At 40.1% G+C, this 18,944-nt stretch overlaps 1 protein-coding gene across 1 annotated transcript; it reads right to left on the bottom strand.

Annotated features, from left to right (window-relative positions):
• Positions 1 to 25: 25 nt before the first annotated feature.
• LOC149280181 (inactive serine protease PAMR1-like) lies at positions 26 to 16,761 on the bottom strand. The gene is made up of 10 exons (XM_089500734.1): positions 16,632 to 16,761; positions 16,104 to 16,232; positions 11,351 to 11,465; positions 8,269 to 8,486; positions 7,675 to 7,782; positions 5,873 to 6,085; positions 4,191 to 4,257; positions 3,065 to 3,300; positions 1,977 to 2,269; positions 26 to 556 (listed from the first exon to the last, which is right to left on the bottom strand). Exons 1-10 carry the CDS (start codon positions 16,759 to 16,761, stop codon positions 26 to 28), a joined length of 2,040 nt encoding a protein of 679 aa, XP_089356860.1.
• Positions 16,762 to 18,944: the final 2,183 nt, after the last annotated feature.

Below are 18,944 nucleotides of genomic sequence, written 5' to 3'. Positions count from 1 at the left end.
GTAGGTCCGCCAAACCTTTTTATGTTTATTTCAAATTTTTTTCAAGCCACTCCTTAAAAGCGACCACTTTTGTGTATCCAGTATATAGTTCCCGACTGCAGGTCTTGTCATAGCCCCAGCTGACCAGTCCTAGAAGGTGCCAGGTCCCTTCAGGTGATGTCGTGCTTGGCAGCAGCACGGTGGCAATCCCACCAGTCTCTGAAGGGCAGATACTGGAAGACGTTCCTGGTGCTTGCTTGGCACAAAACATGCTCTCTGTCACGCTTACGGAGATACCATTCTCCTCATACTGCTGCTCGCACAGGATGGAGTCCACAGGCTCCACTACCCCAGCTCGAATCGTCTCGTTCTTGTAGCCTGGAACCTTTGGGTCAACTAGGATCCTCCAGCCGCTGATGACTATTTCGTAGTTGGTTGTTGGTGACCCCAGCTCCGAGGTGAGACACACGGGTTGCACGTGATCGCTCACTCTAGCCTTGTCCAGCAACTTGATGACAGCAACGTCGGAATCCAACAGGATCGGGTCATAGTTTGGGTGCACGATCAGCGCAGAAATCTGAGAAAAGTACCACAAGTTTAGGCACAGAACTCAATCTCACTCATTTTTGTTAATGCCAATCCATTGGCCACATGCTAATATTTTTAAATTTGAATTTAATTTTAATATTTTTAAATTTTAAGAGAAAAAAAGTTTGAGGAGCATCAAGTAAAGGTCAACATTCTCAACTTCTTCTCCTCTCCTTGCGTTTTCTTTATATGAGTCTCTAACTCAAGAAAGAAAAGAAACACAAACAGATTAATAAACATTTTCACTAAATATATCCACCGTATTAGAACAGAAACGATATTGTTTTCTTCCTGTTTTCTGAAATAATAATGTTTGACGGATGTATTTGTTGTTGTTGTTTTTTTTTTTAAGAATTGAAATTGATTTTGAGACAAATATCTTTTTCAAATTGCTTTTTGACAATAATTTTTATATTAAATTTAAAATATATATAAAACACATCGAGTGAGAAGAACACCTTGAAGGCTCCTTTGAACGAATATAAGTAATAACCTCGAAACATTTGAAAAAAATTGATAATCTGATAAGCCTGTTCCCTTTAACAGTATAGTGGCAGGCGGGTAGTTTATATAAGCATATTTACCAAAATAAATCTACTAAAGGCCTACTAAGGGCCTACAAGGCCGGACTATGGGGTGATGAGGCCGCCCTGGCACTTCCAGGCTGCCTACTGGCGTAAGCGTGATAGACGGCTCAATATGACGGGACGCACTTTATCCAGTCCAGCATATCCAGCCGGGGGCCACACCACAGAATGAAGTCGGGACAGAGGTAGAGCTCAGCGGGAAAGTGGGATAGAGTGGCAAAATTAGGACTGTTCCGCGCAAAACGAGACAGTTGGGAGCCATGGAATCCTCTGCCCTGGTCAAAGCCGTTATATGCCCCATACCGCGGTGTGAGAATGCGGCTCAACAGAAATTAAGATTAAGTGTAAATTTTTTCAATTGCAGGTGGAAAACAGAAGATACAATTAAAAAAAACAATACATTTGCTAATTATTTCGGTTTAGGAACTCCTATTAAATTATCACACCCGGTTTATCTAAACCTATCGTTTTTTATTATTGTTTGTTTTCTAACACTACCCAATTCTAAGTTCCCGATATAACGGACGTAAATAAAATATTTGATGAGAAGGTTGGACTGAGGCCATAAATAATATGAACAACATTGTAGCTAAAAATGTATAGATTTTTTGGAGGTTTTCTTTTTTCTTTTTTTTTTTAATAATCATATTTTTTGTGTGTTTTTCAAAATAATCCTTGTGATTTTAAACCATAAGGTTCTTGTTCTCAACAAAATCTATTATTCCCCAGACGCGGCTGTGAGGATCAGGCGGCTCACTATGTGAACGGTAGTTGCTACACAGGTCTTATTCATCCATAATCCCAGTTGCCATGGTTACTAACACGTAAATGCTGCTGGCTCTTTTCTTCGCGGTCCTCGTCTCGGTGGAATTTTCCCAGCACAACTTTCAGGTCGGACACCTTGATGACGGAACTCTTGCCCAGATCGGTCACGCAGTGAGCTGCTATTCCCACCGTGCGCTCGTTCAGCAGAGCGCCGCTGCACACCAGAACCCAGGAGCCTTTCCTCAAATTGACGTCTTTTACGCCGTTAGATCTTCGGTAAAGAGCCGCCTGCCAAGGCCACCTCGTCTCGGCTACCTTGGAAATGCTGACGTTTTCCAGTTTTCCGCAAACTGCGAAAGCAGAGAAAATGAAGAGCCAATTAATCCATGTCAAAAATGTATATATATATTATTTATTTTATTAATTTTATTGAAAAAAAAAACAATTTCTTGGTATTATCGCTTTGTAATTTTGAATCCAAAGACCCATTTAATTATATATATATATATATATATATAATTTATTTATTCCATTTATATATATATCATTTTTTTTTAAATCTAATGGATTTTTGGGATCAAAATAACAAAGATGAAAAAAGCGATAACACAAAGAAATATTTTAAAAATGAGTGACCTCATTCCAAATGTAGGTTTTGTTTTTCCCCCTGATTGATTCCAAATCGGCGTACGAATGAACCCATAACGTTCTGTTGGGTATAAAGACTACCAAACCCTATCCCATATAATAAAGCACTCTTTATATGGGTAATTCTATATCTTTCCTAATTTTTCAGTGAAATAATTTTTAGGGTAGGGGGATAACGTCCTCTTTTCTCTACACCTACAATTGACTGCCTAGAATACAATACACCAGGTCCGTACCCATCCGACAGCCTTTAACAATCAAATCGTCAATATGACGGTTTTATGTAAGAAAACCCAGTCTGGGAAACGTTGCTTGATAAACATCAGGGTTAGAAACGCCATGTACAGGTAGACATCAGGATTAGGTATTATAAAATACCAGGGCTAAGGAGCTATGGGGTTACCCAGCCCCAGTTTCATAAACAACAACTGAATGGAACTCTTTGGACGATGGGTCCTACGTATCATATCTGTAGGAAGGGTCAAAGTGGGACATACTAGGGATGCAGGATGGGGCTCGTCCGCTCCACTTCCCCGTCTTCAGACAGGTTCTCCTGCTGCTCCCGATGCGCCGGTAGAATGGAGATATGCAGTCATACTGGAGCTGCGTGTGTAGATGATGATACCCCTGGGGGAGCTCCCCGGGAGGGAGAGCGGGCTTTTTCGTGGGGTATATGTCATTTTTCTTTTCCTTGGTGAACGCGGATGAGTATAACTGGTGAAGCGGGGTCTCCCTGCACAAACAAACGGGACAACTGCGGTCAAATCTCAGAGGACAAAAGAAAAAAGTGTCCGGCAATATAACGCCGGCTTCCCATATCGTCTTTACAGAAGACGTCACAAGAGGAAGCACTTTCATAACATTCTAATGGAACGTAACAACTGTATTTCTATCTAATAATGAAGCTGGGCGAATAGCGTAACTTTTCTCCTGGGAGGAGTATTCAGGAAGACCTCATGGTGACATCTGAAAGGATTGCAGAAACGTCACAGCATGACTTAAATGGCTGCGGAAATCACTCGGAAACTGGGTTTTTTTCCGCCTAAAGTATCCGTGGAGCGCAAAGTGACATTTACCGCTAATTTAAGAATTTCTGTGAATGTTTTTACCCATCATCCCATAAACCAATAGCTTCAAACGCCTCTGTAGGCTGCTAGAAAAAGGAAGATGGTCGCCCCACGACTTATGTATTTGCCGATATAATCATACATAAGAAGAAGGCTGTTGGTAGAAAATACTATATACTTTTATGATTTGTTTGAATTTTGGGTAAAATTTCTGTTTAAATAGTTCTAAAAACATTGTAAAGAAAAAAAGGGAGGAGTTCAGACTTGTGCCAAAAGCACATTGATCTCCTATTCTAAAACTTTTTCTTAAGAGGATCAAATGATGCCCGATGTTCCATTGGAGACGACAAGAGATCAGACCGTGTGGGCCAAGCTCGTCTTCAGAAACAGGACTTAAAAAAGAAAACGGATAAAGGTTTGACATGAGGGCAGATTATTCTGGGGGGAAAAAAAAACACCGTCCTTTTAGAAGAATAAAATAATGATATTTCATCAGGTGAACAGATCGCAAGGAGCAGCGGCAATTGAGCTATAAATGAATAGGGGATAATCTCACCGCGATTGGACAAGTGACGGAAGGACTTTCTGACGCACCAAGTCGGAGATCTTAGGTTCCTTGCAAGCTAAAAAAAAAACAAAAAACAAATAACGGATCATTTAGGTTTTAAGAGAAAAGTCAGGTGCTGTTTACAAAATATGTAATTAAAAAGTATGTTGTGGCTACAAATCGAACCAGTCAGATATATAACTTTTTATTGCCATTGTTGGGTTGGCTTACAAAACATTTTAAAGTTGAAACATCAGAATTCGGTTGATTCTCTGCTGGACCACCCAGTGTAAGCTGGCACTCAGAAGTTGTAATTCAACAACAACGATTATGCACATTCCACATGCTCAATTGAACTATAGTGTTCAATTGAACTACAATGTCTCTGCTAAAGTTAATGTGAGCTTGACAAGGGTGAACCTGGGTTTAAGGCTGAGTTCCACTTGGCCAAGGACAAGGGCTTGCCTTGATCAGAAGCTAAAACGCAAGGGTTAAACCACAAAATGACAGCACACTTCATTTTCACAGTCATATGACCCCTAGAAGCAACTTTAACGCCACGTACTGTAACAAGAGCTGTAACAATGAAACAAATTGTGTTATTTCCTGAACTCACATTTCGGATTGGACAAAACAACCTCATCTGCTGGTTCGGAGCATTCTGATTGGCTCCCAATGTCCCTAATCCTGACACCGAAAGAGGGAGGGGGAGATAGCAAAGCCTTAAACGTATTCTTCTGATTATTCATTGGATTTGACTTGAAATGAAAATGGAATTATACTGAGAATATCCACTTCCAATTTACCCTGCTGGACATGTGTAATCCGGATAATGGTGTGTGTGCGGCTCCGACGGAAAACCGGGGCCTGCAGCTGGTTAACCCCTTCTATGCTCAAATACTCCTTTAGATGCAAGATATTATTTTCCCCTTAATATATTGAATAATAAATGTGTACAATGTATTTATTTTCACACCATCATTCAACCTTTTTATTCCTCTGGCCCTAAAGGGGTGAAATATCAGTTAATGCCGATTTTAATAGGTTCTGTTCCACCGAGCAACCGCACATTTGGTTCTAATAGCTAAAAACTAATGGCTTTTTAAAAGCACCTAATAAAGTACTAATTAAAATGCATAGGCAGCCCTCCTCGGTAGAACCCATAACGATCATCCAGCTGCTTTTTTTGTTAAAACCAACAGTAAAAAAGAAACAAAAATAGTTGTTAATAAGCTAATGAACCTCATACTTAAAACGGTAAAATAGGTATCACCAAGAGGCGGTAGTGTTGTCTTATTTTAATTTGTTTGTCCTAGTTACACAATATCTAAATACTCTACATACTCTATACTCCGTATTATCTTTGTCTATGAGGTCACTCGAGTGACAGCGTTAAAACCGAGGATATGACATAGGACTTGGAATCACATGTCATATCCTCGAAAAAGTTACATTTTACCAAAAACACATGTGATAAAGCAAATGTCCATATATATATCATCAATGTGTTATAACTAACCACATAATAGTAAAAAAAAAATGGGTGTGGCTAAGTAGATAACTTCACCCAGATTCTATTGTCATTTGTTCCTTTCAATCCAAGCCCCACCCACAATGCTATTTTACATTGATTGGGGGGATTCCATTGTCGGAATGTTCAGATGTCCTAATATGACAATCCGATGGCGTACCTTTAATACAGATCGGTTGCTTCCCAGACCAGTTTCCTCCTTCCAAACAGGTTCTTTCTTGGTTTCCGCTGAGTACATAAGAATTATTACAAAAGTAACGGACGATGGAGCCGATCTTTAAATGGTTTCCATGTCTCAGATCTACCTCTTCGGGCAGCTTTCTGTAACCATTCAGTGGAGAACCTGGATCTTTACAGGTCCTCTCCTCCAAAACTAACACGGAGAAACATAAGTAACATAAGTTATGTTCAGAGGCAAAATTGACAAAACACTTGTTGACAAAAGACTTTTTTTTTGTACATATTATTGTGAATTTTTTGATCTGTAATACCATGGCCACGGATATCCAACTGTCGTCCTTAAAGTGCCAGGGCCTCCTTGTGATCACCGGTCTGGCCTTGCCCACCAGGCATTTGCCCGATGTGCCATATGGCCAGTCCACGCCAGATGATACCCTCATACCCAGCAAACATTCTCAGCTCCTGTACATTGCTCTGCATCATATACTATGCAAAGTCAATGAATGAATAATATTCTACGGTATTCTGTGGTGTGCTCATGAATGATGGTTTGAGTCTATAGAGAGTGACAGAAAACATCTGGATTTTATAATGAATGAATATTATGTCTGTGAAATGTTTATGTGCGCCGATCATTAATAATGAAACACACGTTTCTTAATGTCCTAATAAATTGCAACGAATGCCTTCTGCTGGCTGCGGATGGAGATATTCACAGGATATGTACTAAGAGAAACAAAAAACATTCTAGGTGTAAAAATTAGCAATTTTTTGCAATATTCTAGCAATTGGACAATTGGGTATCAAATACCTGCAATTTCGCTATAAAAGTTATCATTTTTGTGAATACTAATCTATAACACGTTTAGACACAGTTCTTTACTTTCCTTAGATAAAATAAATTCTAAATATACATTTTAATTTTTTATTTATTTATCCCATCCCTCCGACGTCCCACCATAGACGTGTATCTTATCTTCCTCTCTCCCATTGACTAGAAAGCTTCCCCAGTCCCATTTGGGGGAGACCACTGGGTTTTTATTGCTGTCAATCACCTGTGATGTGTAAACAAGTTGCTCGGCTGCCCTACGGGGACCTGAGCTGCGGGGAAGAGAAGACCTTGCTATCTGTCTGTATGCAGATGCTCACAGCGTTTGGCTGATATGCTTCATCTGACCTTTCAGTACAGTCAAGGATACCTTCGTGTTTACTGATGTTAACTCATGAGATGGCAGCTGTATTATTACTCTCTCCCGATATTCCATCAGCGGGTAAAATAAACTTGACCCCGTCCCTTCATCTCAATCGAGGGGCTTCTTTGAAACGAAAACACAACACAAATCTCAGGGCGTTACAGATTAAAAAGTCAATAAAGGGGCTATGCATTTACATTAGTAATGGCGGACATGACTGGAACACTGCATTTCTCTCCAAGATGTGGCCTTTTGGATCGTTTGATATGTTGAAAGCCCTACAGTTTACGACTAAATACATTTTTCATTAACCTATTCATCGAGAGAATGCAGCTCATTAAACTCAAATGGAAGAGTTTGAGTTTGGAACACGTAGGGAAGGAAAGGTTACTTTGTAGCACTCCAGTTGGAATTTGTCCTCATCCTAGCATTGTAGCAGTCAATAACGGGTTGAGGACAGGTGTAGCTGTCCTTGGTATATCTTTCATGGTTTGGACACCAATATTGGCTGCCAAACTGAAAAAATGGTTTCTATCACCTAGCACATGGAACATTAGGGTGACCTCAATATATTGTGTATGAAACTCACCATTTTCACAGTGTTTTCCCGTGTAGCCAGCCAGACATGCACACTTATAGGAGCCAGCCTTCTCAATAATACATGTACCATCATGATAACACGGAGAGGATGAGCACACTGCAACACACAAAACAGTCAAACTTATATTTTCACAATCCAGCCGGAAGCACAAGGCTTTAGAACCCCAGGAATCACATCATTTCCCATAGTGCTATATTTACTAAGCCACTAACTGCTATTTACTAATCACGTGTTAGCCAACCAGTTGGTTTTCCAATGCTCACGCTAACTTGGTTACATCAGAAGTCAGTAGAGTACATTTACTGATACCAGAAAACCACAAGGATCATGCTATGTTCAGATGGACGGAATCCCCATTTCATCAACTTTGGTTAATATTGGAATCCTAATTATTAATTCCATTTCAGATCAAAGAATGCAGTTGTCCGAGAAGGAACGTTATTCCGCTAATTTATTGAAGAAGATCCCATTCCTTCACCATTCTGGGATTTGTGATTCTGCTATTCATGTGTTCGAAATCAGGATGACATACCCCAGAATGTATTCGTTACTTAATACCTTGAGACATTTGGTCAGAGGCACCTGTGAGTTCTTCAAAAGTGGCATAGAATCCATCAAAGTTCTTTGATCCATCCGATCGGAAGAGGAGATGTAAGGAGTTCCCAGAACTGCGGACAGGCAGAGGTCTCTCATTTCCGCAGAAACGTTTGATCACCTTGGCGTCCACGTTATCCCCATCACGGACCTCCAAGTAATCGTACTGACACATGTAGTCAAACTCTATGCTCAGCATCGCAAACCTGTCCCAAATCAAAGCGGCAAATGCATTAGTGAGATTGTTTCAATTAAGTCATATTGACTTGTTCCAACCACAAAAGCTGACTGTCAACAAGACTGTTGAATTACAGAATATAATTGTCTTTCATATCTCTTGATGAAGCCAAAGACAACCATTGAGTCACCCATATCTACCTACTGGTCCCCATTAAGACCAAACTCTCGAACCTCGAAGGCAGCAAATGGCAAAACATTCAATTTTTCACCTAAATTTAGGTAGAATTACAAAATTCAACAACTCAGATCATGCACATTCCACATGTTCAATTGAACGATAATGTTCAATTGAACTACCATGTCTCTGCTGAAATTAACGTGAGCTTGACATGGGTGAACTTGGGTTTAAGGCTGTCACCAATTCTTGACATTTCAGTTGACTTGTATCTAAAGTCCACCTGAGTGCGCTATAATACGGAATTTGATGACGCTATATAAAACAAACAAAAAAAAAAAAAATAATAATAATAATACTTATTTCTTAAAGGGGGCGTTCGTCACTTTCCACCAAAAGCTTACATTTTACATTTCTATACCTACAATATACCTATGTAATAGTGTTTATATATCAAATTAAAAAACATACGTATTGGAAATGGAAATCCCACCACAAGTATCCATTTTTGTTAATCTCTCCGCCGCTGGTAATTAATGTTGCTGTTTGTTGTTGTTGTTGAGGACAATGACGGTTCCCCTTTAACCAGCGGGAGTTTAAGGGGTTAAGTGCATGGCATGAAATCAAATTCTGGCTGTATGAGGGACTGAACCCCTGCGGATGACGGATACGGATAAGCGTAAATTGCAGCGAACTTAATATTGCGATTTTAATAAAAGAGAGATTCGGCGGCAGCTTCTTGAAGGACCCGAAGATCCTTCGTTGGCCTCTCTGTATCATTTCTCATCTCCCGGCGTCTTTGCGAGCGCTGCGTGTTATTAATCTGATCCCGATGTACCACATATTAAGCGATGACTCAGTACCGAGCCGGGGACTTTTAATAATTCATATGTGTCATTATTAATACGGCGCAGAGCCGCTTAGGAGGTGTTTAATTAAGAGCAGAAAGACGCAGCCAAGGTAAGTTCAGCGACGAGATGCCGTCTCCTTAACTAAACACAACTGCTTTTTGAAACCAATTAACCCTTCGTCAGATCCAGGCCACAAGCACTAACGGGGCCAAGCATTTAAATGATGGTGTAAAAGCTTATTTTGTCTTGAGAAATCCACTTTCCAGGGAATTGAGTTTTACGAAGCTCAAAAAAAAAATATTCCTAAACTATTTTGGAAACAGAAAGCTAAAATGCACCTGACTGACTCCTATAAACCTGTTACTGCTCCAAAAACAAAAGAATGGAATCCATCTCAAGATACATCCTTCTACTAGAATATGAAACACTCTATTCACGTCTCTCATCAAACTATACACTGGACCAAGCATTTTATGATTCTTCTTAAAAAGATATATATATGTATATATATATATATATATATATATATATACATTTCAGTTATGATACCAACCACTCCCGCAGTGTCAGTCAAACTGCATAACTATACGAAACTACATGAATAGACTTAGTTATATCAGAAATATATGTTGCTAATAGCAAGGCTGCAACTATAAGGTTCCGAGGGGGTGTGGTTATGACAGATAAGAGCAGCCTATGAAATGTTGTGCTCTTAGGAACACCGTCCCCTGAGGTGTCCACACACACTTACTTTCAGCTATGAACAGTAGGACTAAGATACTTGATGCATAACCCATTCTGCCCTCAATATCATTCAAAAAAGAACCAAAGGGCCCAAAATCACCAACAAACTCTGGCGCCCAGATTGCCTCACAGGCAGTCTCTTGATTGGCTTGCCTCATCCATTGGGGTAACTGCAGGGACTGCCTCTGTGGTAATCACCCAGGGTCTCAACAGAGATGGACCATGAATGGGAAGCACGGGAATAGAAACTTCCCACTACATCATCATCATCAACAAAACATGTGGTAGAGCAAGGGAAGTCTAGTAGTAGTTACATTGCTGGAAACACAGTAGCTGAACGCTGCGGTGTCATAATATCTGTAGAAAGTAACGGGGTCCCCCCCCTACGCATTTCACTGATTAGCATCTTGCTGTGCATCTGGATTACAGAAGGTTGGTGAAACCGGTGAAATAACGCTTGGAGAAAAAAAAAAACATTTAAAGTAAATGAGAATAAAATAGCTTCGGCTAATGAGGTGATAATGAGGTGAGACTGTGGAGGTCTCCCCGCATTGTAGCTGCACATTTTCTGGGAGGTCCCTTCCCATCATCGAGCAGGTGAAGGCATCTCACGCGTTCCGACGCCAAATTTCATTTCAAAGCTTACAGAAGCAATTGTATAAATTGGAACGTGTAATCATAGTAATTGTCCTGAAAGGGGCACGGCAGGATAATCAGACCTGGGACTCGCTCTCCGCCTGCTCTCTCCTACACGGCTTTACTGCCTTAACCTTTTCTATGCCACATTGCATAGATTTAACTCATCGTTTCCTGGACAATAAAAACAGAATTGAGGTCACCTTTTAAGAAATGCCCTCCTATTAAGTGCTCGCATCTGAAAAATGGACCTCAGAGGTCTTAAAAGCTCAGTTTTATTTTATTTGACATGTGCAAAGCTTTTGGAGAAGAAGGTATATGATTTATATGGAAGGTAAGCCCATGTACTGCCTCTTTCCTGCCCAGGTTGCGCATGTACATTCCCTATTTTGTTGTTGCCGTTAGTGCTGACAACAGGACTTTTCTAAACAAATCAAGGCTATTGGCAAATATGTCTTTCTTTTAAAATGAGGTCCTTATGTACCTAAGTTCCACTGTGTATCCAGGGGTCACTTGGATGCTCCACTCGCAGTGTGCGTTAAACGGGTAACTCTCCAGCATTATCTCCCCGCGGGGCGACTGAATAACCTCACCGCACCCTAAAAAGAAACAACGAAACATAGAAAGTGTTACAGCGATTAACAAAATATATTCCGATCTTCCTTATAACGAGAGAAGTAGCTGCGACTGAAAGTGGAGAAAAGAAAACTGTCGATTTCCACGTGCGGACATCACAACGTCATCCTCACCCGCAACGTACACGCCGTAAACAACCACGGGATCTTTGTTCCAGTAGGGGTCTTCACAGTGTGGAAAATACTACTTTTTAATATCTTTTGGATGCCGCTGTATACAGTAATATAACCCCCCAGCGCTGTATACAGTAATATAACCCCCCAGCGCTGTATACAGTAATATAACCCCCCAGCGCTGTATACAGTAATATAACCCCCCAGTGCTGTATACAGTAATATAACCCCCCAGCGCTGTATACAGTAATATAACCCCCCAGCGCTGTATACAGTAATATAACCCCCCAGCGCTGTATACAGTAATATAACCCCCCAGTGCTGTATACAGTAATATAACCCCCCAGTGCTGTATACAGTAATATAACCCCCAGCTCTGTATACAGTAATATAACCCCCCAGCGCTGTATACAGTAATAACCCCCAGCACTGTATACAGTAATATAACCCCCAGTGCTGTATACAGTAATATAACCCCCAGCGCTGTATACAGTAATAACCCCCCAGCGCTGTATACAGTAATAACCCCCCAGCGCTGTATACAGTAATAACCCCAGAGCTGTATACAGTAATATAACCCCCCAGCGCTGTATACAGTAATAACCCCAGAGCTGTATACAGTAATATAACCCCCCAGCGCTGTATACAGTAATATAACCCCCAGCGCTGTATACAGTAATGTAACCCCCCAGCGCTGTATACAGTAATATAACCCCCCAGCGCTGTATACAGTAATATAACCCCCCAGTGCTGTATACAGTAATATAACCCCCAGCTCTGTATACAGTAATATAACCCCCCAGCGCTGTATACAGTAATAACCCCCAGCACTGTATACAGTAATATAACCCCCAGTGCTGTATACAGTAATAACCCCAGAGCTGTATACAGTAATATAACCCCCCAGCGCTGTATACAGTAATAACCCCAGAGCTGTATACGGTAATATAACCCCCCAGCGCTGTATACAGTAATATAACCCCCAGCGCTGTATACAGTAATATAACCCCCCAGCGCTGTATACAGTAATATAACCCCCCAGCGCTGTATACAGTAATAACCCCCCAGCGCTGTATACAGTAATAACCCCAGAGCTGTATACAGTAATATAACCCCCCAGCGCTGTATACAGTAATAACCCCAGAGCTGTATACGGTAATATAACCCCCCAGCGCTGTATACAGTAATATAACCCCCAGCGCTGTATACGGTAATGGTGGGAGTTCAGTCCCGAGGATTGCCTGTTCTTTAACTTGAACAAGAACGGGTGGATATATTTTCCTAAAGAGAGTGACGGTGCCGCCCGGATCGCTCTCCCGGCTACCTCCGTATTCTGTGTTGGCTTTTGATGTTTGTTTCCCTGGGCTAATCGCATCTAAAAGAAAAGCTAATTAAACTCGAGGCAGTGACTGTGTTTGTACATTTTACTGACTCGCGTGGCAGGCTTTTATGTCCCCCGCATCACCCTCGTGTCACAATTCTTCAGCGTTCATACTGTGTACGGATTTCTTACTTAACCCCGTAGCTGCCAACCAGTCTGAGCAAGGGAGTTTCAAAGCCAAGTTTAAATGAACGTGTCGGAAGATGGGTAGCTGATACGATCTATCATGTATTACGTAATATAATCAGGATTTAGATTTTTAGGCTGCTTTCTCCAAAATGTATGGATCAAGGATAAATCTTTGTGATATTAAATCACTACTGGAATTTCTTCCTAAATCAGGGCAATGGCGGCTCAAAAAAAAATTTCAGCTTAAAATAGAAGGGATTCATTGTTGACTTCACCCCTTTTTTGGGGGGATCCAAATTCTTAAAAATATGTATTATACATTAAAAAAAATCTTATATATTTAATGGATTTACTGTCGCTGCCATCAAACGAAAAGATAAATATAAAAAAAAAATAATAATCAGATGTTTTTCCAGTCTCTAAGGAGATAAAGAATTTCCACGCACATTCTTCTCTTATCTCCTGCGGTTCACATCCTCATTAAATGAGGATGTTGCTGTTTTCATGGGTTGGGGTTTTTTTTTGGCTGTTGCCATGGAAACAGGGGCAACATTATAAAAAAAAAAGGAGAGCTGCCTGATTGGCGGATGATGTTCCATATCTTTCTTAGTACCTCGGGGGAGCAGGAGGGAGAGGTTAACGGGGCTGTTCATGAAAGGTTTGCTATAAATAACAGCGACACAGAAATAGATTTGTTAAAATGCATTCTTCATCGCCCCCTTGAGACCTCTGGCAGCTAAACAGTCCCTTTGCGTTTATCGAACGTTCTCCCTGGAGATGATAGAGATGATGGGGTCCGTACTTCTTTATGTCATCACTTTGTACAAAAATATAAAAAAGGTTCATTATTCTTTTTTTATAGAAACAGAGAATCTGCCAGGAGATCGGCCCCCATTCGGCCCCTTCTAGTTCGCCCGATTTTCCTGCTGTAAAGACCCAAACTTTAATCAGTCGTTGGTCTCGTCTTAGATTCAGGAGCCATATGCCTATCCCATGCATGTTTAAACATGCAATTTTTTTTGTACATAATATATTGTTATTATGTAACATTATCATACCTAGGAACTCGGATCCGCCCCTGAGGAGCCCAGAGAAGCCCTGTGATCTCCAGATGGGCGTCACCGGCACCCATCTTGGGCTAACTACAACATTTATGGCTTCTAATATAGTAGCACCTTTAACGGTGCTCAGATCTTGCCATTTAATTTAATTTAATTGATACAAATGCACAAAAACAAGACACATGCACTCATAAAAGAGCACGTGCGGCTGGCCTCTGTCTGACCTGAGACTGGCTGTAAAAAAATAGTTTATTGGTTTTGTCATCCAGACGCCTCCGTAGAGTATGAGGCAGCTTCTCAAGCTGGATTGGACTGAAACCACAAATTGTTGCCTGTTCTGTCATTCTAATACAGAGCTGGAAGGAAAGCATTCTATTCTTTTTAAGCCAATAATTGCGGTAACATTCTTTAGTAGGTTGCTAGATTGTACGTGGAGCCGTTTTTTCCAGTATAAATGACCGTGGGTGAAAATAGCCTAATATTCTTTCAAAGTGTGATAAAGTTACAAAAATGTTAATGTCCTTTTTTTACTAATATTAAAAAAAACAACATTCTGAACTTTCTTGGAATGCTCTATACTGAAAGGGTTTAAGTACGGGAAGCAGCCGTGAATAAATGAAGAACTGTCAGAATTAGGAAGCCAAAAAAAACATCAGTTGGAATGAAAATAATTTTTTTTAACAAGAAAAGTATGAATAAAAAGGAAAAAGAATGGGGGCAGTGAAGTGAACCCACCAGGATCTCTGGAGAGATAGAATGACGCTGAAAAGGCACTCAAATGCTGTTCTAGCTCGCACTTTTTTGAGTGTGCGTGGCATGCAAAACTCTTGCGCTTTTGTGCGATCTGTTAAACTGCTACGATCCATTTATTTAATGGTTTGTGGTTTGCCAAGGTGAGCAGACGGCCAGTGCGGCAAAGAACCTTCCAAAGCCTTGTCTCGTCCCGTGCCAGCACGTCCTGAGCGCAGAAAAACGGCAGCCTGATCAAGAATAATTAGTTGTTAGAATGTAAGCAATTAAAAAATCTGTCTGCTCCATCAGGATGGCAAAAAAAAGCTAATTAATTGCCTTTTTTTTTTTAAATAAAAGGCCTGAAGGTAGAACCAGTCTGTCTTCCATATAGTGAAAAGAATTCTCCAATCTTCTAGAAACTGCAACTCCCATCATGCTCAGCCAAATATCTCTGGAAGCCTGAAGCACGTGGGGGCACGCGGGAGGCAAGTCGATCTATCCCAGCCACTGGCGATCTGATCAATCGTCTATACACTGCAATTCCCATCATGCTCGGCCATGTGGTTGCGCATGATGGATATCGTAGTCTGCAAGTAGCCGAACGCATGATAGGAGTTGTGGATCATTAACAGCGGTTTGTGATTGCGGAGGGTAAGCGTTCTATGATGTCAGCGTGATCCGTGCGATTTGAGAATTCGTCTCTATGGAGAAAAACATCCATTTTGCGCGCGAGAGATGACGTTTTTGGGAAAAATAATGGAATAAAGCGAACCGCTTGATTTATGATGATTCAGACAGTTTATGCTAAAACCGACTGTTATTTAGAAAAAGCCAAGCTACGGTCAGAATCCGTATGAAAGCTCAGATGTACGGGTAAAAGTTTTCATTCCACTGAAATCTATATAAATAAATCGAAACGCTTACACATTAATGCTTATGGTTTTTATAGTTTTTATATAAGTTCCCCCATATCTTTGGTGCTTTAAGGTCCGTATTAATATGGAACTTTGAAAAAAAAGTTGAGGTTGGAGCCCCGCGGGGATCTTGCTAAGTCCGGCAGAGGAGTTTTGGAGAGTGATCGGGAATTCTTGGGTTCGTTCCCGGTTATTGATAGTATTGGGAATTATATCAATGTATAAATATAAATATATCATAATATTATATAAAAATACCCCTTCTACTTACTCATACAGTCGCCTCCATACCAGCCGATCCGGCAGTCGGAGCAATAGCTTCCTTTCACATAGAAGTCGTCCAGTGTTCCTCCCCAGGAGCCGTTGTTACACGACTTGCAGTTTTCGAAGATCGTGCATCCTGAAATTGACATAGAGAGACCTAGAAACATGGAATTTGCCAGCAGATCGGCCCCATTCGGCCCCAATGTCCCTGCTGTAAAGACTCAAACCTTAATCAGTCGCTGGTCTCGTCTTAGATTCGGGAGCCATATGCATGTTTAATACCCTCACTGTATTAGCCTCTACCACTTCTGCTGGGAGGCTGCTCCACTTATCCACTGCCCTCTCAGTAAAACAACTCTTTCTAGCTTTACACAGGAGAAGTGTTTAAAGTGTTATTAACAGTTTCCGAATATAAAATATTTATAAACTAGTATATAAAGCTTTCTTAATGAAAAATGGGATTTCCTACCCAAACACACTTTACTAAGATTATATTAACTCAGTCTAAGTTCATATAATATCTTGGTCTTATTACCTGGGTGTATGAGACATGAGTCACACTCGTTGTCTTCGTTCCTGCAGCAGGGGATGGTGTAGCCCACCTTATAATTGCCCCCTGGACAAACACATTCGATCTGATCATATTCACAGCAATCACGACACATGATGTTCCACTCGGCTCCGGGACAGTTCTCATTTATGACCGTGTACTCTGTACAAAAAACATGAGACAGCGATAAGTATTCTATGAAGACGATTCCGCACGTAAACAACTCTGGATATGAACTTCTAGATTGTAAGCTCCTTTGACCAGGACCCCGCCTTACCCCTTGTTTCAGTAAGTCTAATTGTTATGTTACATACTGCTTGTTATGTCCTGTCTACCCATTGTACAGCTCTACGGAATATGACGGCGCTATATAAAACAATAAATAATAATAATAAAATAATCATAATAATAAACAATTCTAGATATGAAGCAATCAGCAAGACGTTCCATTGATTTTCTTGATGATTGCTCCGTATTCAACAATTTGCCAGAAAATTTAAAGAGTTTTTGAAATATGGCACCAGCGCTCCGTGTATATTGGGTAAGAAACATTCAAAAGATTCCCTGATAAACTATTTCATCATCTTCATGGCAGTAACTTATACAACTCTAATAGACATCACTCTATATGGTATATACAGTATATATAGATATAGATAGATAGATAGATATACACAGTATACACACACTATATATATATATATACACACAGTATACACACACAGTATATATATATATACAGTATACACATAGTATATATATATATATATATATACACAGTATACACACATAGTATATATATATATATATAGTATACAAACATAGTATATATATATATATATACAGTATACACATAGTATATATATATGATATATAGTATACACACATAGTATATATATATATATATATATATATATATACACACAGTATACACACATAGTATATATATATATATAGTATACACACATAGTATATATATATATATATATATATACAACACAGTATACACACATAGTATATATATATATATAATATATATATATATTATATATACACACACAGTATACACACATAGTATATATATATATATATATATATATATATACAGTACACACACACAGTATATATATATACAGTACACACACACAGTATATATATATACAGTACACACACTATATATATATATATGTAGTTAGAAGCTGCCTCGGAATTCCTAATAAATTGACTTCACAAATATTTTCATTGGATTGTAACTTTGTTGCTATTTACAATAAACAAGACGGTAAAAAAGTAAAAACGTTTTGGTTTTTTTCCCACTAATTGTTTAATGCTGCCCATAAAATAAAGAATGAATCCCAGTAAGAGGAACTGGTAAGCGTGGGAAGGACATGCAGAGGATTAGGAATATATCGTGCCGGCACCGGCAGTGGGAGGTGGGGTGCGGGTGAGCAAGTTTCTCTGTATGTATTAAAAAGCGGGTACTTTAAAAATGGAGGCGTTATGAGCTATCCAAAAAAAATGCAAATTCACAGAGATCAGTAAATTGTGCTCTTTCTGCCTTAAGACGTACCAAAACACAACAAACTTGCTACTATGTTTTTTTTAGGGTGCTGTTCCACTCTTTAAACTTTTATTATATTATGTTAAGCCAGTAAGCCTTAGAAGATCTGACATCTTCTCTGTAGGTTTTTTTACATAAGCACAACATACAAAGTAATTTTTCAGTTTTCTATGGCAACAACCTATCAGTGACTGCTTATGTGCCACATGACAATTAGGTGTTCCCAGCCAAAAAAAACCAAAAGACAAAATTCAGAAAATGAAGTGTTAGACACAGCAGGATTAACTGGACAAAGATGGGGTGTTGAAGAATGAAACCCCCCAAATAGTAGCTGGGGGGTACTTAGTTTGCTAATGCTGGAAATGTTAGTTTTATAAGGAGGCGCAGGGAGAAAGTTCTCCAAATTACCCCAATGGGGGGCACTTACTTGGTACTCTTGGGTATGCGAAGATCTGTAAAAGATGCAGAACTGAAAGAGCCACACCGGTCCACAGCAAGAAAAGCCCATTCCTTAGTCCCTAACCCTGCCAGGGGTCCTTTGAATTTAGCCTGGAGGGTCTTCAGTCTCCTCGACTCGGCACGGGACAGACTCGCTCCGTCTGCGTCTCCGGTTTCAAAAACCAAACCACTATATACAAACGTGGACAACTTCAAGGAACGCTTCTGGTAGGCTACGTCACCCCAAAAATACTTAACCCCTCCTGGGCTGCAGGGAACAAACAAGGGTATTTATTGTC

This window comes from Sceloporus occidentalis, unplaced genomic scaffold, assembly GCF_023333645.1.
Source record: "Sceloporus occidentalis isolate IW3139 unplaced genomic scaffold, rSceOcc1.0.p SCAF_158, whole genome shotgun sequence".
Taxonomy (NCBI): domain Eukaryota; kingdom Metazoa; phylum Chordata; class Lepidosauria; order Squamata; family Phrynosomatidae; genus Sceloporus; species Sceloporus occidentalis.
Note: the sequence above shows the minus strand (reverse complement) of the source record. Positions and strands in the feature narration are given on the sequence as shown.

Bases quoted from the DNA above. Each gene is read 5' to 3' on its own strand.
- LOC149280181 (XM_089500734.1), bottom strand. From the start codon at position 16,761: ATGTGTCGTGATTGCTGTGAATATGATCAGATCGAATGTGTTTGTCCA. The intron at 6,086-7,674 runs GTGAGTTTCATA...TCTCCGTGTTAG, and splicing joins GGGAAAACACTGTGAAAATG to TTTTGGAGGAGAGGACCTGT. The intron at 3,301-4,190 runs GTGAGATTATCC...TTGTTTGTGCAG, and splicing joins CCGTCACTTGTCCAATCGCG to GGAGACCCCGCTTCACCAGT.